Consider the following 24,119-nt stretch of genomic DNA (forward strand, 5'->3'; position numbering starts at 1 on the left):
GATCCGCGCGATCTAATTGTGGTACGATGTCTGTTCGTCGCTTCGATGTCTTATTTTTATACGAGCGATTGCGAAAACAGTGGTTGCAGCTCTTTGTCGTGTTCCGCTTTCTCTTAACCGGCTTTCTCTACAACATTTTCATCAAATCTTCTCATGTGAATAGTGATAATGCGGCTTGACGTCAACGTTTCCTTCGTTATCATTCGCCCGGCGAGGTCTATCGCTCGCGTCACCAAAGATGAGATGAGTTTATTTAAAAACATCGCAATTTTTCCACAGACTTTGATTCGTTGACGTATCAACCGCTTTATACTATTCTTGCGAAATTCAAGACGTATGTTGCAACGCGCGAGTGCTGCCGGTTAATGTTTCGTGTCCATCATACAATTGTAAGACGCCGATAATAGCCGCGCACATGCACGATAATCAACGCGCTTAGATTTCATCCGAGATGGACGTGCGAGACTATAATCGATACGCGCTAACTCTCTTGAGGGTATGCGCGCGCGCGCGGAAGCCCATCCGATGAAAGTATTCATGTGCTCCAAATTAGATCCTAATCCCCACAGATCGTAACGTTGACACGCGCATCTGTTAAGTTGAAACTATTTTCAATTTCGATGTCAAAAGTCGCTACGAAATAAATCCCTGAAATAAATGTCGCCGGCAAAGAATAAATGACTTTTATCCGCTTTAATCAGTGTGTAACTATTAGTAGCGCGAATGTAGATTTAAAAAATCTTGTTACGCGATAACCGATAAATATATTTATTTAACGTATGTATGTATTATAAATGTCGCGATATGACAGTAGAATGTTACGGCGTCTCAGAGAGACTCTTGCGCTTTTTTTATTATATATCTATATAAATTTTACATTAAAATATAAATGCTAGTAGAAATACAAATATATATATGGCTTGTATATACCTTGTAGGAAATTATATCATATTTTCTTATCACAATTATCTTCATTTATACAGCTATCTAATTGGCGTTAATAACAACCATGCAAATTGTTCAGCTTTTTAAGAACAGTCCTGTATCTTTGAAATCTTTTAAATTCCCCGAATCATTATAAATTCCTTCTTTCTCTCTGCATATATTCCTCTATTTCTTCGATCCTGAAAAATATGTGCGTAAAATTGAATTCTCTCTGAACAATATTCACAGAAAATCGTTTGTACAAAATGGATGCTTACGTGCGAGGAACATCCGTCATATTTTCCACTCCAGTCTCCGTTATAAGGACATCGTCTTCTATCCTGACGCCACCAAAACCGCGGAATCTTTGCAATTGTTCTTGCACGAGGAATTTCGACTGATCGGGATTGACCAGAGCTGCATCCAGCAACTACAATAAAAAATATTTTACTTAAATGCCCGAGAGATTGGTTTTAGAAGATCTTTATAGATTTATTTGTTAATTATTTCTACACTTACGCAGTCTATAAAGTAGCAGCCCGGTTCGATCGTGAGAACCATTCCGGCGAGCAATGTACGAGCGGTCCTCAATTTCCTCACTCCCGCCTCCTTCGAACGTTCAGGATGGCCCGGTAGATATCCGCCGACGTCGTGCACATCTAATCCCAAGAGATGGCCCAGTCCGTGAGGCTGAAACACTTCGTTCAGACCTGCTTTCACCATATCCTCGACATCGCCCACCAACAATCCACCCTCCTTCAACGATGTCAACATGAGTCTGTTCGCTAAGAGATGCATGTCCGTCCAGACGACTCCCGGCTTCGCAGTTGCAATCACCGCGTCGCGCGCCTTCAATACCGCATTGTAAATTAGCTTTTGGTCCTGAGTAAATTTTCCATTGGCCGGAAAACTGCACGTAATATCGGCCGCGTACCCGCAATAATTGCCGCCCATGTCGAACAGGCTGCGCAATGCAAAATGTATTATGCAACACGAACAACACGCAACGATACATGAATAGTAACACGAATATATGAGCATGACGTGGATGAAATTATTTCCAGCGGAAATCTTACCACATATCTCCATCCTGTATTACTTTATTATTCGGCGCGCCAGCATGACCGTAGTGTAATATAGAGGAATTATGCCCGGATCCGCAGATGCATGTGTAAGACACATGCCTGCATCCTCCCGTGCCATATATATAATTCAAAAACCAAGCTTCTGCCGTGTATTCTGATATCCCGGGACGCATAGAACGCATAACGACCTTGTGCGCCTCCGAACTTATCTTGCACACGTACCGCAATACTTCAATTTCCGCAGGAGACTTTATTACCCGGCTATATGAAACAAGAAGAAAAGAACTTATATAAAGACTATATTATATATACACACACATATATATATATATATATATTACGAGGACAGATTTTTTTATACAAGACATTTATTCAGTTTAGAGTACAATGCTTTTTTTTCAATCCCATTTCTTACTTTAATTCTTAAATCGAAAAAGAAATGTGTTTAATTGTGCAATTTCAACCGCAAATTTGTATAGATCCTCATATCAGGCACAAAATATAACATTATAAAGCATCTTCAGCAGCATCTAGGCTTTGCGACAAGTAAGATAACAATTTATCGTCGTGATCTGCAAATGTTTCCAGTTTTGCATAATCCAAGCATGTAACCCGAAAGCCCAATTTTCGAAATTGCCGTTTTCTCATTATCTGCGGTCCTATTAAAAACTGCGTGTTCCAACAATAATACTCGGGCAAATGAATTAGAATCGCGGTATTGACGTTTCTCTTTTTGTTCAAATTCAAGTTGAAAACTGGCGTCGATTTTAAGAGCGGATGTATCAAAATATCTAAAATGTAGAAGTTTATGAGGGGCAACCTGCTTAAAACCACACTCCTGCTCAATTTTTGTTCGCCGCCTACTAAATGCGCCAGTGGTTTGTGTATTTTATTAATGATACCCCTGATTCTAACGTCTAAATCTAAGGACTTCGCGCTTCTGTCTAGATTAATCGGATCTCCTTGATAATCTTGACATTCCAACGACATGCTCGCATCAAATAGCTTTAATTTGGTTTTTAAATGATTGACAATAGGCGCGTCTTTTTGAATTTCTAATCTGTTTACAAGATATGAACTAAAGACTCTATCCAAATATTTGATGGGATATCGTTCGAGATACATGCAAGAGAGGAAAATGTCTAAAATATCGTTCAGTTTCAAATCTGCGAATCTCGCGGTCATCACTTCATCAAACATTTTCCAAAACTCGGTCGAATCTGGTGGTTGTACATTCAATAATCCAAACGGCGTAAGAATCGAAGATAACAAAGTAGGCGAAATTTCCGTCCCATGTTTTGTAAAATATTTTCCACACTCGGCAAGAATGTACGGATTCCTGACCTTTAAATCTTTGCAATAATCCATGACGGAAGCGATTAAATTAGGGTCTCTCGTCTCAGTGCCTCTAGTTGTTATGTATCTCGCCAACGCCTGCTCGATGTTTTCATCGATATATTTCTTCGCGCGTAAACTGCTAATAAAATTGACAAGATCCTTTTCCGTGGAAGTAGTCATGCTCACACCTGCCCACTTACTAGCACTTGACAGACATCTCTTTGAGGATTCCTTTCCGTGAAGACAGTTCAATATATTAGCCATCTGTATGCCGGATAATTTCAACCATTGCTCCGAAAGTTTTTTCTCTAAGATAATCTGTATCATATCTTTACTTCGTTGGAAATATTTTAACGATCTGAATAACGGCACTAGTACATCCGATTTAATATCCTGCTCTCTACAAGTCAAACCTATCCACAACGTATCGACGCAATTTCTGTATTTAAAATCTTTAAAAGAAGCCAAAATTTTCACCGCTTTGATTAATTGCAACACGGTAAGTTCGCCGTCTGTAGCTCTGATCATAATTTCGTTGCACATCAAGTCTTTATAAACGTTCGTCGAAGGACTAAATTTGTCTCTCTTCAGAGCTCTAAGTCCTTGCAGTATCATCTCACTGTCTCGACTTTTGACAATCAGACGTATAAGTTGTCGCAAAATAATGTTCCTATTAATGACTTCCGCGGACGATTGACCACTTGACAGGGTTTTCCGATATCGATACCATCCATTTTCCAATTCTATCATTTTCTTTAAACTTTGGAGCGCTATGCGACAGTTTATCTCATCGGCCATTTTACCCTCCATTCCTTTATTCATACTTTTCGAATTTATCGCATCTAAAACCTGTTCTACGTCTGTATTTCTTAGGCGCTCAATATCGGAACAGAAAAGTATCGCTGTACCCTCATTCGTCTCTATATTAATACTATGCTTCGGGGGCTCAGTCCTCACTACGCTTGTATTTGTAGAACGAGGAATATTTTCTTTATAAATTACTGCAGACTTTTTATTTTTATTCGATACCGACGTATCTTCTATTACCATTTTGCTTCTATTACCACAGAAAGCTTCAATGTTGGTAATCTTTCTGACTATTACAGGAACCTCTTGTATATGTGTGCCTTCTTGCACAAAGATGTTCGTCTGAGTCAATTGCGTTCCACCATGATCGTGCGCAAACCATCTCTTTTTAAATTTAGAGATCCGACTATACGGTTGAACAAATGCTTTTATAGATTTTCTCCAGCATATATGGTTTAAGATTATCATCTATAATAGTAATCATAAATATAATAAAAACGTTATATGTAAATTTTCCTTTTTTTTTTTTTTTTTTACCTTTGAAATATATTATAAACATCGCATAATTCAATATTCAATAATTTCTTTCAAGATCTTCATGCTTGTATCGCGAAAAATTAAAACATTACGAATGCAAGGAGGATAATTGTACTTTTAATTATTTGTGACACTAAATAAAAAAAAAAAAATATATATATATATAAAATGTTGTATAAAATATTTGATATCATAACCCAATAAAAAGTTGTCAAGTTGATGTACCGATGCGATAACATATGTGATTGCACGAGACGACCAGCCGATGGCGACACCGACTCTTTCAGGCAATTGACACGCGATACAAACAAAAAAATTAATTAACATTGCTTCATTTTCTCAATAATAGTGACATATAATAAAAATGCGCATTTTTAATTTACCATCTTAATTACATTATATCTATCTATTTAATATCTATTTGTCTACAAGACTCATCTGTCGTCTCATTCTTCTCTCTCGCTTACGTATAAATGTAAAAATTATAAAATTTATTATGGCTATTATATGAATAATTTATTACGAATAAATATACTCACCACTCACATATTTCCGGATACAGGATACTATTATCCACCTTGAATCTGCAAAAAAAAAAATGCAAAATTAAATCGTCTTCAACAATCATGCCGCATTCCTATTAATATAATTTTGTCATATTACTCACTCATCGATTCCATGAAAATCCGTTACTCGTGTCAATAAACCGCTATCGCTGTTTCTACCGCTCTGCAATGATAAACAAAGTATTCGCATCACAATTTAGCCCGTGTACAATCAAAGTAAAAATAACCTTTATATAATCCCCCGATTCAAATCAGAATAGAGAAAGCATTCTTCACTACGATCGGAAGCGAAACAAACATTTCCGTGCCATCGATTTCTGCCATCGCGCAGGATACACATGCGTGATGATAGTGTTACGTATATTTCAGTAGATGATAATGTCAGTATAAATCCTTAATGCGTCATGCATTCATTCACTGATTAATTGGCATGTTAAATTGCGCATCAGCGCAATAAGAGCGCATATAATTAATATCTAAATTTCAAATAAGTTTCCATTTATAATAATGACTTAAAAAGTTTCCTCGTTTTATATTATGCTTTTTTACGTAGCTATATTTAATTTTTGTACACAATGTGTGTGTGTGTGTTTTATACATAATGATTTCTTGTGTAAACAATTGTAAAGTTTATTTTCACATGAATAGCGCAGCTGCGTATAACGGCAAGCTAGTGCGCAGTTTTTATGTATATTCGCGTTATTAAAGAACATATATTAATCATTTTTCGCTGAGTAATAGATAAAAATGTTTGTCGACTAAATAACAAGCAGGTAAATGAATGCGCTACATCAGCATTTTTATCGGATCGGATATTGCAAAAGACCGTGTAACATGTCGCATAAAAATATGCGGTAGCAATAATCATAATTATAGTCGTGGGGCTGCTATACAGCTTGTCTATAAAAGACAAGTGCTTATCAATATTGACGACGTGTGTGTCCAAACTGGTATAAGAGACTGATATAGCGGCAAACTATTCTTTACCAACAATAGACTAAACATATTATTAGACGTATAAATTTGCAATTCTCAATATCGCCTGGTGATTCATAACCGTATCGCGGCAAGGATGAAAATATCTTTCAATTATTTTTTTAAGTAATTTATTTATCTTCATTATCTTGAAATAGTTTTCGACTATATAAATGTTCTTAAAAATCAATATTAATATAAACTCTATAATATTCGCCGAGTGCGATATTTATTGCATAATTCATCTTTTAAAGGTCAGAATCGAGAAGAGACCTTTATCATCTTTCTCTATAATTAGACAGTTTATTCTCTGTCTCTATAGGTAGATATTTTCATGTCGTATGTGTGTGTGTGTGTGTGTGTGTGTGTGTGTAAATGCGACAACACGGTTGCATGAAAGCATAAAAGGTTACATTATAACTCGTCCGTCGTCGATTATACCCGTTCCTATTTCTGCTAAGCTTGAACCTCGACATTAATCTTGCGCCCGACCGGGATCATGATGTAATGTCCTGTGTGACCCTATAGTTCCCGAACTTGTCTCATTTGCCATGCAGAGATACGACGTATCCCGTCTATCGACAATCATAAATTTCTAACCGATATCGACTGATATACACAGCAATTACACGCGTGTACGACGACAAGGCTGTAATGAGAGATAAATAGGAAAAAAAGAAAAAAATATGCCAACAAATAAATTTTGTCTACATACTCGGGAGAAATCGTACGTATGTCAGAAATATCGTCTTTAATTTTTACGACGAAATATATAGGATAAACAAAACATTGACAATTTAAAAACTGAAGATTCTCAAAACAAGATCAGTGTTGTTCTATCGTGGACCTCGTACAATGATATATATATATACACACACACACACACACACACACACACGAGATACGTATGTAATACAAATGCAGATGTAGGAATGTATTTCCATCGGCATGAATAATGTTGTTTCCATTGGTGTTTATCCGCCATTAAATTAGCTTTGTCACGCATGAATATCGCATTGTCGAATAATAATCGGCTTGGAAAACATTGTTTGCAAACAATACTATGCGGTATAATTAATGATTAAAGTGTAAGAGGTTAGTTTCATATTAATTTCGTATTAATAGTACATAATTAAATATTTTGCGACTTAGTAATTAATTAAAATTCCCATCTCATCGTATATTAAATAAATTTGTTTTGGATTATTTTTTATGAACGTCACGTGTAATTTAGAGCGGAAACATTATTCGCGAGATATCTGTGAATCGTGCCGTAACTAAAAACATTTAATTTCGCATATCTTACATTGTATAAGCGTTACGCTAATCTTTAAAAATAAACCAGACTAAAGATCAAACACGAATTTCATTTCTCCGCAACGAATATAAAAAAAAATCTCGATTACATACGCGAGACACATAAGTTGCGTAAGAATTATATTTAAAAACAAATTGGATCGGCATGATATCCAGTTCTTGTATTACATCGACGATTACGTCGATAAATTGATTTCTAAATTGACATCAGGACAATTTAGAGAAATTCCAATATATATTTTTTTGTCAAACACTCAGTGATAAGAAAAATACAAAATTCTATAAACTTGCAATGATTAATAAACATTAGGTATGATTAAATACAATAAAAAGATAATGCAATACATCTCTTAAAAGTCGTAAAAAAAAGAATTTTGTAATGCTAATCTCGAATTAGATGTAAAAATGTGCACATTTTTATGCATTTCATTTCACGTAGTACAAAACAATTGCTTATGAAAAATGCCAAGCATTGTTTCATTTCTTATTCATGTCGATCGTCTCCGCGCCTTTCCGCACAAAATAACACTTTCTGTGAAGCCATTAAATATTGATTTCGTGATGAGATTCGATTTATTGAACGGCACTGAAAATAAAGAAAAGATTCAAGGCTATAGCCCCTGCGGTGGCAGAGCTCTCAGCGTCTTTGTACTAATATACAAACGCTAAAACGTAACTTGAAGATTGGGATTCTGGCAAATAACACAGAAATAACAGAACTCGTCTTAAATTTTCGTCTTTACGCCGAAGATAGTTTCGCGCAAAATGAAATCGTCTCGATATCTGATTTTTCTCCCGTTGTCATTGACGCCGTCTAATATAATAAATAATTTTCGTCGTTCGTATTATTTTATAAAAATATGAAAAATTTATAGAAATGTATTATAAACATACAAACTTAGCGGACACACAAATCGATTTTCGCTACGACAAGCGATTTAAGTTTTCGCGCAGTTATTGCGTAAATGACACTCGCAGGTATTCCATCGATCCGACATCGTTACGTATAAACACTAACTATTTTATGACAATTTGCCTGACGAGATAGCGACGTGTACTATATACAACATGCAACTCAACGAATAATACAAGTCGGCCAATAATCACGCATGGTACAATTCCTAGAAAACATCTCCTTTCTGGCTGCGCGCACACACGAACCTTTGTGAATTTCCTGCTCTCGTGTAAATCATGCGAGCGTCTCTGTAATCGTACAATATGCGAGTCAAAACGCTTTAAATTGCTGCAAATTACTCTAAATTGCTCGATCTCGCGCGCGCGCGATCAGTATATTAGCAAAATTAATTCCGTAAATTTGTCGAATATTCCGACAACGCAAGCGACGCAAATGTCGTTTACGTGTCAAAGATACATAAACGAAGAAAAACCCAGGAATAGCTATAAAGATATAACATTGGTATATAGGTCACATAAAATTGCAGACTTTATAATATTAGAGATAATCAATGTTTCTCATTAATAATGATAATTCATGTAGCTATTGATTTATCGCAATGTTATCGCAAGAGAAAGAGAAAAAGAGAGAGCTTTTATATGCATAATTTTTATCAAATCATTTTAGAAATATTTTAAACACGATGATATATATATTTAAAGAATCAAAGAATGTAAAGAGTATATATGTATATATCTAGATAGAATCATGTCAAGAGAGAGCTACTCGTATACAACTGATTCAAATACAGTTATTTAAATTTCCATTGTCCGAATATTCTAGTATCTAGTAACGTCCTAATTTCAAACGTTCTAATATCCGTATAGAAAATATTCTAATATTCTCAGGTAAAAAAATATTTTCTCTATTTCTAGAAAAATATGCACAGCAATTTTTTTCTAAAAATAATGATATAAAAGAAACAGAACATCGGAAAAATATTAATGGTTGAATTAGACGAAAAAATGTGCATTTTTCAAAAACATGATAACGCACGATCATCTTAGAAAATTACTTTAAATATCTCTGGAAAAAAAATATTTTTAGAATATGACTAATTTCTTATTAGCCTTGGTCCAATGCCTATATTTATTTACTGAAAACGGAGTACCTTTTACATCACCGATTATGATCGATACGGGAAGTCGAATATATCTTTTAAAGTTTGTACATAAACTCTATTTGCGGTGACGAGTTATCGGATAAGTATTCCATCCAATATATTAATATAGGTCAGATCGTTCGTAAATAATGCCGGTCACCCACTTACATTGTCATTAATGCATCGACGGTAGGGATAAATTCGTTAGATAACGACAGATTGAAAAATTCATCCAGACTATTTCCCAACGCGAATTATGAACGCGACATGTGTGCCTGAACAAAGCAGCGTGCTATGTAAATCAATCGCTTTTGCCGTCAGGTTGCATAAAGTAGCAGATGGAGCAAATATTCTATTGTACTTTCTCACGCCTTATCGCTTAGCGCGTGTTATCAAGCCTCGGTTGAAATTATTCTACGCAATATCGTACTTTTTCTTTCATTATGCAACGTAGCTTTAGTTTTAATTTCCGCTATTTAAATTTTCTGAAAATAAAAATTGAAGAAACTGGATCAAAATAACAAACCGAGATAATGTCAAAACACAGAAAATATAAAAGCGAATACAGAAAATAGAAAGCAAATATGATAATTCGAGCAAGCAACTCCTTTACTTTTTTATTTCTTTCTAATATTCCGGCTTTCTCGAGGGATAATAATAAAATACATCGAATAAAAGCGGCGTATTTACATGCATCGGTTATTTGGCAAACAAAAATGAAACAGTTTAAGAAATGTATTGTGGAATTCTGCTAAACCCACTGTAATTTTAATCCGCATAGTAACGGAGCAATATTTAAACGCGCTCGCGCGATAACACGTACGGTATTTCCATGAGATATTATTACGCGAAATTTTTGCAACACTCATTTAGCGAGCTCCGTACAGAAGCAGAATTTGTAAGTCATCCAGCAAAGGCGACGTCAGACGATCGCTCTCGCTTGACAAACATTCGCCGACAAATGTCATGTCGTGCAAATGAAGCAGGCTCGTGAGGCTTCAATCGCGGATGACAATACTTGCAAAAGTTTACAAGTACGCACTTACGGCATGCATTTACACTCGTCGAATGTTTGGCGAAGGAGAGCATCTTTGAAGCCGTCTCAATGCAAGCGACTCGCAACCAGTCCGACCGATGTAACTTTCTCGACACATTGTAGAGGCAGACAATCGCGAAGGAGGCGAAGGTAAACGTCACGAGGCACGCCACGGCGGATCGCTTATTGCAAGCATACACACACACACACACACATCCATACACATATTATACATATAGAAGAAGGTGCTCAACCTGGGGATATCGTTTTGACAGTTTCATTTATTTCTATGTTACAGTTTATCGAGACCCATATATTGCTAATAGTTAGAGAAATGGATTCTTTTGATTATGCTAGATAGAGAAAAAAATGTAGTTATTACAAAATCGTATAGTCATCCTTAGATTCGGAATATCCTTAGATTGAGCATGTTCCCGTACCTGGGAAGAAGGCAGGCGTTTATCGAAAGAAGCGAGCGTTTATCTGTTCCCAAGCGAGACTTACCAGCATGAGCAAGAGGCGCGCTTGCTTTTCCTTTAGCACGCGCGCAATCTCGTCAGTGTAGTGAGCCTCGTCCACACCGTATCGTTTCTTGAAGTCATCCAGGGTGTATAGTTTGCCCATCCAAATCGCATATTCAGACGGTAATCTCGGCACGAAGAGAACTGAGACGCCGTTGTCCAGATCGAGAGCGCCGTAACATTCTGGCTCCTCCACCCCGAAGCACCATTGAAAAAATGATTCCTGATAAAGAAAATGAATAATATGAGATGAGATGAGTTACCGGAAAGTTCAACAATGTTAAATAATGAAAGGGTTTTTGCGCGCGTGTAAAAAATGTCGCATAAGAAAATGATAGCAGAAAATATATGCTCTATGTACCTTTCTAAGTAATTATCTGGAAGTGGTACACGCAATACTTTCGACCATTACGTAGAAACTTTTGCGCTAGATAGAAATTGCAAAAGATGCAAATAAAGATAAGAGAATAAAGAAGGTACGATAAAATATCCTTTATTATGAGATCGATAGCAGTTCGTGCTCGCGCGCGCGCGCGTAATCGAAACGAAAAACAATGTTCGATGAAGTAAAGCTTTAAAATCAATATTTACGATGCCAATATATACACGACGCTTCCGTTTTTAAAGTCAAGTTGCATTGTCGAAATCGAACTTGTACGGTATGTATTCCCTAGAAACAAATAGGTCATCACGCGATATTACATGAGAAATCGATGCTGTCGCGGCAACGTTCTCGCCGACCGTATTTGAGAAGACACGATGATATTCCGAGGCCACGTCATCGAGTCTAAGGCAGGTCATCCTCCTCGGTCGACGCCAGGATTTTTCTCGACGGCTAATAGACGACGTTTCGCAATTGTGCGCGAGGCGAGGTGCTGGCAGGTCAGTTACAAACAAAGGATATGGGATCGGTCTCTACGGAACTCCTCTCTGACTTTCAATAGCCAATCCCTTTTTTCTATTATTTTTTCATATGTCAAAAATATTAACAATAGACTCCTCGCGGCGATCTCACGCCCGGCTGCGGACCTCGAGTTTCCTCGGCTTCGAAAAACTTTAGTAGAGGAAACAAGATCACGCGAGTGTGTCCGCGCGCGGCCGTCTCGACGCTTCCCCTTTACCCGAGAAAGGCAAAACGGAAATGCCATTTCCACTGTTCGGCCCTTTTTATCAAGTCGAATCGTCGAGGTCGAACGGTAGACGCACGTGTTACAATCTTGAAGACACGTATCGCGCTATTTCGTGTCCATAAACTCATTATTGTCCAGATTAAAATTTTCTGTTTTTAGATTCGAGAAAAGCATAATTTTAATTATTGCTTTTTATCCATCTAGAAGAAAGGATATTTTTAATCGTGCAAGTCTAAGAAAAAAAATTTACTCAAAGAGATATTATTGGACTGTCAAACAGATAATGATCCAGGGTTAAAACGAAAGGAGTGTACGATCGTATGTTAATGAAAGAATAAAGAAAGAAAACAAATGCGGCAGGTGCAGAAAATATATATACATATATATACATATATATATATAATACCACAATATCGCGTCTTTAATAACATTGGCGTAGACAGCCGTCGTCGTCGTCTAAGTTCCAAAAAATCCGGCAGATCGGAATTCCAAGGGTGAAGCTATGAGAAATGAGCCGAGCGAGTCGTAATGCGTTGTGCCTTGTTTGGATTCAACAGCTGAGCCTTCTCTCACTCTCTTTCTCTCCCTTCGTCTCCTGGCCGCTCTCGGGGTCTCTCATTTCCGTCCGATGCTGGGAAAGACAGAGATAAAAGATGAAGAGAGCGAGAGAGAAGACAGAGAGCGTCTTGAGAACGATCGGCCATCAGGTCAACGCGCTCTCGGCGCAACCAGTAGGTATTATCTTAAAGAAACCGTATATATATGTGTGTATATATATAATAGCATATTTACAAGGAACATTCTTCACAATTGTTCTGTTTGATCAATTTAATAATTTGCTTAATATTTTTTTTTTTTTTTTTTTTTCATTGTCACTACTTTTGTTTCCACTCAAAATTTAGACAAAGCCGGAAATGCACCGAGAACACGTATTAATGCATAATTACATTTGAAAAAAATTTGACGGAAGAGATGTCGTATTGATCGCAGCATCGCGCAACAATAATACCGCGATATCGAATTCAGCACGAGTACATCGTTTTAACTCGCGCTACGCAACAAAGAAACGAACGATCCGCTATTCGCCAAATTAGAAACTGGAACACCACCACCTTGATTGCGCGCGTACAGGATGTCCCAGAAGCAACACCGGATGTTCCCCCAACCGCGGATTCTACGACAAATTTCCTGCCTATTCATTTCTGTAGTAATTTTTGCGAAACTTTTGCCATTACCCAATACGCACGTTTCTTTCAAATCATCCAAGTTAAATATTTTTAAGAAATTTAACCGTAGATGAAATTTCTATCGAGACTATTAGAAATAATGCACGAAAATGTATGTGCGAGACTGAGGATAAAACGTATTTTAATCTCTCTCTAATTCGAAACACACAGGGCTTACACAGTTCAATCTAAACGTCGTCTGAGAAGATCAACAATGACGCAAGCGTAGCACAAATTTGAGCTGGTCTGGAGCATCTCGAGATAAGATTCACGCGAAAGTCTATAGCGCATTTAAAAAAAAAAAAAAAAAAAAAAAAAAGTGAAGGAACTTAAACAATAGGCGAATCTCCCTCCCCCTCCCCCATCAATCCAATATTCTTTTAAAAAAAGAATACATTTCGTTTAATTTTTACTAGTTCCATTTCCCTGCCATAATTTTAACTCGCGAGATAATCATATGATTAAAGTCAAACTCTATCGAGTTTATATTCTTTATTACTCTTATTCCTCTAACTTGTACGAATTAATGAAGTAGAATGATTTCGTCATATGCATGATCAATTCATGATAACATTGAATACGACGTAGGCTGAGAATCGAAACGCAATTGCAAATCTAACTAGATATGAGTGATTTCAAGAATTCGTGTTAACTGTTAACAGGCTTGTAAATTAACAAATAAGTTAAAAAACAAATAATATGAAACTTTACTTTCAGATCGTCGAGAACAACAATAACGAATAACGCAAGCGGTTTGTATCACCTGTATTCACACAAAGATTGCTTGCTAAGCGTCGCGCATAATCGGCTCGAGTTCCACCGTTTTACACAAGAGAAAGAAAGAGAAATAAAAAAAGAACAAGAGAGAATATATAAACACGTACATCAAGAATCTAACATAAAAAAATTTTACGTAAGCTTAATAAGCTTATATTCTTCCAAAAAATTAATAAAATGCATTTTAAAAAATATTTGAAAAGATAAATAAAAAATATAATATATTTAATGTGCATAGATAAATAAAATTTTAATAAAATAGATAGAAAAAAGTCTTATTTATTTCGCGATCCATTCAAGATCCCTCGAAATGTCTTTCGATAGTCAAAACCCAAACAAAGCCCGCATGCGAGTGTCTGGAACACAGACAAACGAACGGAACGGTCGTGCGTTTTTCTAGAGTGTGCTGTCCGAACGGTATCTTCTCGGTTCTAGTAAAGCGAGTTTTAAAGACAATCTGTGCTAGATCGCCCGTCTGCATGTCAGGAGTGTGTCCGACCGGGTCGTCTCACTCGTCCCATCGATTTTCGGGCGTCTTGCGCTTTGACAAGAACGTGTTTTCGCCTAGATGTAAATGTAGCGGAACTCCATTTACCAGAATAGTCTAGCGGAGTTCGGCTAGAGTTCGTGTAAAGCGGAAGTTTATAAATTTCGAAATAGAAATTTTTCCCCCGCCATTCTTACCTATTTATCGTCGATATGAGGCATGTATATACACACATTATCGTTATAAAAATTAATTTCAGAAAATAAAAGTCACAAAGGAGCAAAAAGCGAAGATATAATTGCGTTATATACGTACAATGCATAACATACGATAATAGATTGAAAGAAGCTAATAAAATATCGTATTGAAAAACGGAGTGATATCTACGCTTCGAAGCATACACAGCCTTATTTTACGAAAATTCTGCAATATTTATCGCGTGATAAGACAGATGATAATATTTGGCCTCCATACACACACACACACATCTCTGATTGGATAAAATTATCTGATATCAGTCAGACTATGTATTACACGGGAATAATTTCTGAAAAACATTCTACTATAATGAATCTAATAAATTTTTATTATAAATATAATAAATAAAAATTAAATTAAATTAAATTAAATTAAAATTAAATTAATCTTATTAGTTTAATGCAGTTTTTAGTGACGATGAAATGTTTTCTTTAAATATATTGTCGTACATGTATTTTTATTATGTTATCGCCTTCGCATTATTTCACAAGATGCGATAAGCTTTCCGTAAACAATAAAAAGTATGAAAAAGATTTTTCTGTAACGATCAACAACATGACATTAATGTATCATCGCACACAGTTAATGCGTTATCAGCACAAAATGTTATAAATTCCTGTTACTCTGTACAGTCATCGTGCCATTCTTATATCGATGACTGATTTACATTTCGTATACAAGCATACGGCGATAAATAATTCGAGTTTGGCGAATTGAATTAGCAATTGTATTCGCCTGCAGTCTTAATCTTTCTCTCGTTGAAATAAATCTAATGAATTTTCTCATTTCACATTGATGGCTATTGAACACTTTGCGGTAAACTCAATTGTCTTTACGGTCTTGGATAGGGACGTGCGACAGAAATAATCGTAAAAGTCAGTCCACGTAATTGCGGTTGGAATCTTTGGAATTTCCTTCTCCCATCGGTCACACGATCGAGCATTTTGTTTCTTACACGGCACTTTTAAGAGATCACGAAAAAGAAAAACGCTCTCTCTCGCTCCTTTGATCGCCATTCATTTTGCAAGAAATATTTAATAAAAAGAAATTTTCTAAACACGAAGTTTTCGAGATTTATATTTAAAAACATTCACAAATTTTACTGTCTTTTTTATGTTTATCTTTTTGTTTTGCGCGTCTAATGCACCCTTGGATCTTGCGTATGCTATCTTTTTGAATTATCCGACTCGAGTATATTTTCATCGATCTGGCAAATGCTAAAGGGCATAACAATAAGCAAATACGCACCTGTCTGAAGGGCCAACTTATGTCAGTGTCGTTGAAGGGAACGTCCACGCCACCCTGGAGAAGGACGAAAGTGCCCGCGGCAGAAATTTCATTCTTCGCACGGAGACGCGAGATGAGTCGCTCGCGATTATCGCGAAAAAGCGACATAGGCACTTTTAACGTCCCCTGGTGTCGCCAAAAATGTTGTTCTCTGGTGCATATAAAATTACATTTCCCATATATCAATAATGCAATATTAGAGAAAACGAAAAACGACTGTGTAATTATGTTAATAAGTAATTATGTTGATACTCATAATAATGTTATTCCAATTTTGTATTCAAACTTTTACATCGCTGCTAACTTTGCGTTATTATTAGAAATCACCGTTAAATGCTAATGCGAGGACGTTAAATCTAGGCATCTGACATTACGATACGCCGCTCGCAAATAATTATTTTGCTTCCGATAATATCGCTAAAACTTTCTAAAAAGAAAGTAGATCCGTCATGTTTATCGTGCTTCGTCGTTCGCTTACTCATCGATGCCCCTCCGCTTTTGCAACGCCTTTAACACGTGTATTTAGATGATTCATAAGAGTTGCATCATCCAAACGATGAAGTCTCATCGTGTACGCAAAAACTTTCTTATAAAAATTAAAAAATTAAAAAAAACAGTTATACACAACGATTTATAAATATCAACTATTTTACATACAATTGAATTATTCCTGATTTCGTGCGCCGCTGCAAACCTTTCTTCAATAGATCCATTGTAGATTTGATTTGAATAAATCGTAAACGAAGATGACGGGACGCGCGAAAAGGTAAAAAGGCGAATATATTATAATATTTTTAATCTACGCTCGTGCGTTTTTTAAAATAATTAAATAATGTATCGGATATAATTTCGATTTAATGTGAAATACCTATAACATTATCAAAACTTTTTAAAATAATTTATTAATGCTCTTGTGCTTTTCTGATTTTTTAAATTTTAATAACACGCGCTAATATTAAAAAGAGAGAAAGGAATTGTTCGAAAGAATTTATTACCGATCGAGAATAATATTTTAATAATGAGAGAGAGATTGCCATATATTATACGTGTAATAATAAGATCCAATGTATATCTTGATCGTTATTTGACAGTTAAATAATTATATAGCGCGAGCATAAATAGACTGCATAATAGAATGTTGGTTTCGTGCGGCCTCGCGCGTATATGTATTTGGTTTATATTTAAGCCGTGTCATTGGACGAGCTCGTATTTCTTGACTGACACAATTCTTGTTCTACCATATCTTTGGGACGAAATGCGTCACACGGAAAACTTGGACGCGCTAACGAGATATACACACGTAATACTTTCCTAAACTCTACGCGTATACTAATTTAGCCGTTCGAGATCACACGCGCGCATCGCTCTTTTAACATCTATTCGAAAATTAAATTTAACCTGGCAGTTTGTATTGCTAGAGAGAGGGGAGAAAAATTTATGTACGACAATGTGAAATATGGAATAATCCATTTATATGTTTACAAATCATATTTTAATATATGGACTTTCTAATCGGAACACGAAATAACATGTAAATTAAATTTTTTAGAAAAGAAAAATATACAAATAAACCTAAAAAAAAAACTTATAAAAAAATATACCTAAACTGCTTATTTTGATCTCCGTTATATATTTAAGTTAGGTCGGATATGTAGAGATAGATAGAGAGAGAGAGAGAGAGAGAGAGAGAGCCGCTATTCGATATCGAATAAAACGGTCTCATCGTGAAAGAAGTGAAAGCATCGCGCGGGTCAGATGCACCGAGTATCTTGTGTTAACTTTTTGTATAAAGACTTCCGCTAGCTTTCGAGTTTTGTATACGAAATACGCTGCCGTAAATGTGCAAGAAAAAATTCCGCGTAAAAATATTCTCGAAATACAAGACAAATTTCGCGATATGATGAATCATAAATTGCTCGTCGTACATTGATTATTAATTTCGTTCCGTCTGGCGATATGTAAATAAAATTTGATATCAAGCGAACACGTTTGACACGAGTTTTTTAACGCAAAGCGAACGGAATACGATGACATCTTCACACGCTGATAACCATACAAGCGTGTGAAAGAATTACACAGCTGAATAATCAACGCAATTGCATATGTCGTGAATATTATTTTCTCCGGAAAATGATATCGTATTACGTTACAAAATGTCACGTTACGTTTGCAACTAAAGAGAAAATATTAACGTGATTATATAATCTCGTTGGCAAGTCGTTTTCTTTCGACCACGTTACGTTACAATAACTTTATAGCTTTTAGCTTTATTAGAATCGTTCTTATCGCGATATGCAGCCAGATAAATAATGATACTATTTAACGACGAAGAAAGATACGCTACTGATACGCACCAGCTTAACATTATGTAAAATGTAAAACGTTGACACATAAGCAATGTAAAGTGGCTCGAAATTTAGAGACCGATAACGATTCGTCATTTATTATAAGTGATACGACTTATATGATACGACATGAGGACAGCTGCGAAAAGACTGATAGTACCTATGAATTTCATTCTACCAAGTTATGTCATTGCGATTTAGATTGGAGCAAGAGAGCGATCCAACTTGCCACGCCAAATATTTTAAAATAATAGCAATTATCAACTATTTATATATTATTAATTATTATTTAGTCGAAACGTAAGAATAATAAAAGAAGGAATTACATAAAGAGAATTGTAATAAGATCGTGCTATCAATTTTAAAAATTATTCAATACGGCACATGAAAAATTTTTGCTCCATTTTTAAGCGCAGTGTTGTGTTTAAATAGGCGATTAATTTACATAATAATTCGCGAAAAAGTTAAACGCTAATCCACCGAAAATTGCTTGTAAATCGAAATAGATATATTTTCTATTTTTTCTGTATTTTCAAGAGATACGATCGTATAACCGAAATCATCGAGTACACGTTTAGCATAATTACGAACGATATAAACGTGAACAACGCGTCATTAAATTCTACACGCAAGTGTGGCCTAGAAACCTTGAAGAAATTGTGTTTTGTATAAAGAAATTCGTTCTTCGCAAAAAATAAAAACATGTCACGTTCGCCACGAGCTACATATACATACATATCGAATTTATGTGTGTATCATTTTTCATTTAAAAATATGAACACATAATTCGAAAATAATTGAAAACTATTCTTTCTCTCTCTCTCTCTCTCTCTCTCTCTCTCTCTCTCTCTCTCTCTCTCTTTAAGTCTTTATTATCTTATTAGTACTTCTATTATAATTACTACTAATATTACTACCACTAAGGATGAATTAATCAACATGAAAAGAAACCTTCAATTATTTCGACCTACTACATGCGATGTTACGGTTAGAGCTGCAAGGCCTCTATTATAGTCTTCTCGACCGCGAAACCATTATTACATCTCTCACAAGTGCTGTTATCAGACAGTCCAAGGGTCAATGCGATTCTAACGGAGCGAGCCTCGCAGCGCGCCATAACCTCAAAATCCGATCGAGTCGGGGGAAAGCAAGCTCGATCAAACGCGATTCTAACCGCGGGCGAAATCAAGCGATTACGCAATTTAATCGCGCGAGCACTATAAAGGCTTTATTGTATTGTTCATTGAAACGATTATCGCACGATCATATCGTTCGTTCGCAAATTCATCGGCCGACTTCTCGTCACGGCAATATAGAAACTAGTAATCGAAATCAATAATTTCAATAATTTCAACGAGATCAATTTTCCATATTATAAAGAAAACAAATCCCTCCGATCGATCATAAATACGGAGATTATTTTCATGCACGGACTTTGACGTGAAGAAACACAAGCCTGCCGAAAGTGTCATCGTTTTCGAACTCCGAATAGAAAAAAATGCACGCAAGCTTGTTACCGCAAAAGCCAATGACACGAAAGAAAAACAACACGGTTATATAAATCATGTAATATACATACGAATCCGTGTGATTACACTCCGCCATGTTGTTTGTAGATGATGCTTGCCGCGATATGTGCGTTGCGTTACCTGCCGTTGAGATCGTCTCGTAGCAGACGCGGCCGTCACCGATGACCGGAATCGATGAACAAAGAATAACGACGTGGTCACCGCGCGAGATTACCGGAAATTGTGTTTCTTTATACGTACGCGTATCATGCCCGTATCAGTTCCGTTATCGAGAGCGACGACGACGCGTGATCATCTGACAACAGCTGGTCCACGGTCACGTGACCGCTCCGTCAGCTGGTCGCGCGGCGGCCGACAACAGCCGATGACAGCCGAACGCGAGCACGTGACCATCTGACAGCTCAGTCGGCGATCACTGGCGCGCGACGGTCGATGACAGTCGATGATGCCCGACGGCAGCCGAATCCAAACAATGCGCGATCTGACGCAACAATGCAATCGTAGCATCCTTATGTATATGTTTATCAATTTTAAAGGATGTGTTTTCGTGAAGGAAATTTTTTTTATCAAATAATATTTAATATGTTAAATATACTGATATCGTAAAAGATAATATAAATATCATTTAGAATTAGAAGAATGAATTGATTTCCTATTACATATATATACATACACATTGTATATAATATATACACTAATAAACTAATATTTTCGTAAAATAGATAAATGAATAAAAAAAAGTAGAAGAGAATATAATAAGATAATAAAGTTTCTAGATTTTTTATGTATCTACTTTAAGAAAGCCTTCTTTAAAGATAATCGATAATCTAAAAAAAAAAAAGTTGAAATTTGAAAGTACCTTCCTATTATGGTTCTATTAGCCGATTCTATATAACATGCAAGGACCGAAAGACTAACCGTGACAAATATGTTAACAGGAATCAAGATCATTATAATATGATGCGTACGTATCGTTTTTTTTCAATGTGCAACTAGGTCGCATCGCGTGTTTGCTATCTCGCGCCGAAATCTGTGTCAACACACAGACAAGGTCGATATCTGTTATTAGATGCGTTCGAATTGTTGACTTACGACCATATCACTGACTGTGCCGAAAACAAGAAAGATTTATGTCGAACTTGTCGCTTTATAATTACGGATAAATGGAAAAAAACTTTGGACACACTAATAAAAGATTTTCTTGAAAAGAATTTTTTTCGTTCGAGTGCGTCTTTTGTCTCGTAACGATGAAGGAATATTATGTATTCTTAATTAATGTAATACTCTTATGATTGATTTGCGTTATCTCGTGCATTTCGGGGATGACGCAATATCCATTAATCCGACATTTTTCGATTGGATCATTCAATAATTGATTTTTCGTTGATTCATTATGAATCCGATTCACATGTGAATCGTAAACGCTTTCAATTAGGTACATTAATAAATCTGATTTATATCGCTTTATTTTATCAGAATCTAAAAAATATCTCGAATAATGATAACTGAAATTTTTCTTACTGTTTTTTTTTTTTTTTTTCCGTGCATAGATATCGTTAAGCAAAAATCGTTCAACGTGAAATGCGACGCCGTCTCGCGTACAATTATAGCGTAAGATTTTCTTTCAAACTATAGTCGATGTAGAATCCTATTCTCAGTTTACAAACGACAGTCTCGAAGAAACTTGCTTGAAGGCCACGCGAACGTTACACGTATTATATAAGATGCTATTTGTTAAGGCGAAATATGATAAAAGGTTATCTAGCTACCATCGATAAAAATCAATTATGCAAATTGTTAGGATAAAAAACAATTGCCATCACTTCAGAATGAAAAAAAAAGAAAAAATGAAAGATTTTGTTATTGATTAAAATTCGTACGCTTTACATCGTATCGCTTACTGTTATTTTTTTTTTTTTTTTATCAACCAAATGCAAACTCTCGATGTAACAAGAAATCAATTCATTCGACCAATTTAACTCTTTATCAGAGCCTTGGCGGTGTCTACATTTTATCTTACAGACCGTTTAAATAATATATCGGCAACGTGACAGAATTCAGGTATAGTAGATACATAAGTCATCGCGTATTTTCGAGAAATCGAATGAAAATTATATCAAATGATCATCTGCAAACTTGCATATAAAATCTTGCAAAACTAATCTGATAAAGCGAGAGATATCAAGTTCATTGTTGCTAAAAATATACGCGATACGCACAATGGCAATAAATCCATATAGATATATACGAAAATATGATAAGTTGTGAAGAAAAAGTCTTAAATATATTCCATTTCAAAAATTCTCTACATTATTATTTAGTAGAATTAAATATATATCTCTCGCGCAAATGTTTCTATTAATGTAAAATTAACATCTATGTCGTATGAATCGTGACGACAGATGGTAGACAAACGTATAAATGGACGTTCTTGAATTAGGTCAAGCTGCGCCAAGTTTTTCGCCGTTTAATTTTGCGCCGTGCAAAACGCGCGCGTATCCATTGATTATCTCGGTTACGCGATAAAGTGAACAGCAACGACTCGGTAAATAGGATTATCCGAGATAATCTAATTACATAAAAGAAAAGTAGGAAATATGTGTACACATAAACACCTTTTCTCGTATCGGCACGCGCGTTAATAGCAAATTTCTGACGAAAACAAATCACTTTATTAGCTAAGATTTCTTAATTTTGCGTTTGCATCGTATAAACGAGTAATAAATAAACCGAGAAATATAACTGAAAGTTGACGTTATTTATCGCTTGATTTATTTAACTTTGGGCATTTTTTACAAACACGAGAATATGTCATCAGTTATTCGATAAAAATCTTGAGACAAAACGACCGAGTTGACTCGCGAAAACGACTGACACCTAACAATCTTTGCTTTCGAATGCTGTCTCATGATGACATTTAACTTTTCTGCAGATCGAGCGAGCTCGTTAGCCTTTTCAATCCCAAGATTTTCTAATTGTCAATTCTCAAGTATCTATTATGTATTAATTAGTAAGTATTATAAACAGTATCATATTATGTAATTATGAAAATAAAAAGAAATATCAGAAAGATAAGATATAGAATATCAAAAGATAATATGTAGATTATATAAAAATATACATAATACGTGAATAATAATATAGCCACTGCCAAATTTTTCCAAATTAAGTTTTTTAAATTAAATTTTGTTTTTAAATTTTTTAAGTCAAGACTAAATAAAAATAAATTGTAATTTATATATATTACGCAACGCGATAATAATTGTATTGCGTCACGCATCGACAAAACAGCTGCCTCGTACCCGAAGCAAGCATCAATTTCTAGAAGACGCAAGTTATCAAATAACTGCCTGAAATCGACAGTCGACCCTTTCCTTTCTGCCTTTAGTCACCGGTCTCAGATCAGAAGCGTCGAACAAAGTGGCTCGTAAAAACATGTCGGTTTCGTTTTACACCCGCAAAGACCTTTAAGAACCATAATTTATAGCTGCTGTTATTATTACAGTCATTATCGCGCGGTCAACTTTCGGAGAATAATTACGAAACGGCAATCGTTCTAGTAGTTCTCTCGTCGATAAGAAAAATCGAGTTTGCGAGATTTTCGCTGTATATTATTAATGGATTAACGGAAAGAATGTTGAGAACCGGGAGATGGATAGTAAACGTTCTTAAAGGCTTGCAGGATATCAAATACCGCCGTGGAAAATCCGAGATATATCGCGGTTTCATGTAACACGGACGGTTTATCACGACGTTTCGTGGTTACCATCAACGTGAGATAGATCGACGAACGTAAGGCTAAAAGCAAATTTCTAGAAGCTGGCACGGAGAATACCTTCAATGCGCGCCAACGATCAGAAGGCCAGTGAACTGCTGACTATACAGGGTGTCCCGTTACTGTATCGCCGTTTCTGATG

The 24,119-nt window shown here is 35.8% G+C and overlaps 2 protein-coding genes across 4 annotated transcripts; both read right to left on the reverse strand.

Moving 5' to 3' along the window:
* Window positions 1–752: 752 nt before the first annotated feature.
* Window positions 753–24,056, reverse strand: Dip-c (dipeptidase C). 3 transcript variants are annotated; one of them, XM_070306635.1, is made up of 9 exons: window positions 24,038–24,056; window positions 16,290–16,479; window positions 11,147–11,386; window positions 5,359–5,420; window positions 5,231–5,275; window positions 2,001–2,270; window positions 1,444–1,888; window positions 1,203–1,354; window positions 753–1,124 (listed from the first exon to the last, which is right to left on the reverse strand). In XM_070306635.1, exons 2-9 carry the CDS (start codon window positions 16,434–16,436, stop codon window positions 1,076–1,078), a joined length of 1,410 nt encoding a protein of 469 aa, XP_070162736.1. In that variant the 5' UTR covers window positions 16,437–16,479; window positions 24,038–24,056; the 3' UTR covers window positions 753–1,075. The 3 variants fall into 3 exon arrangements, with proteins under 3 accessions (XP_070162736.1, XP_070162735.1, XP_070162737.1); XM_070306634.1 differs by lacking the exon at window positions 24,038–24,056 and adding an exon at window positions 20,253–20,535; XM_070306636.1 differs by lacking the exons at window positions 11,147–11,386; window positions 24,038–24,056 and adding an exon at window positions 20,253–20,535.
* LOC138939096 (FAST kinase domain-containing protein 3, mitochondrial) lies at window positions 2,419–4,674 on the reverse strand. Its single transcript, XM_070306632.1, has one exon. The coding sequence runs from the start codon at window positions 4,620–4,622 to the stop codon at window positions 2,517–2,519; it is 2,106 nt and encodes a 701-aa protein (XP_070162733.1). The 5' UTR covers window positions 4,623–4,674; the 3' UTR covers window positions 2,419–2,516.
* Window positions 24,057–24,119: the final 63 nt, after the last annotated feature.

This window comes from Polyergus mexicanus, unplaced genomic scaffold (genome assembly GCF_030449975.1).
Source record: "Polyergus mexicanus isolate NDT 795.1 unplaced genomic scaffold, iyPolMexi1.0 SCAF_13, whole genome shotgun sequence".
NCBI classification, from domain to species: domain Eukaryota; kingdom Metazoa; phylum Arthropoda; class Insecta; order Hymenoptera; family Formicidae; genus Polyergus; species Polyergus mexicanus.

What these genes read in the sequence shown, in the direction of transcription:
- LOC138939096 (XM_070306632.1), bottom strand. Translation starts at nt 4,622, where the DNA reads ATGATAATCTTAAACCATATATGCTGGAGAAAATCTATAAAAGCATTT.
- Dip-c (XM_070306634.1), bottom strand. Translation starts at nt 20,278, where the DNA reads ATGGCGGAGTGTAATCACACGGATTC. An exon ending in GATTTTCATGGAATCGATGA is followed by an intron (nt 5,276 to 5,358) that starts GTGAGTAATATG and finishes TTTTTTTTGCAG; the next exon opens with ATTCAAGGTGGATAATAGTA. An exon ending in TATCCGGAAATATGTGAGTG is followed by an intron (nt 2,271 to 5,230) that starts GTGAGTATATTT and finishes TGTTTCATATAG; the next exon opens with CCGGGTAATAAAGTCTCCTG.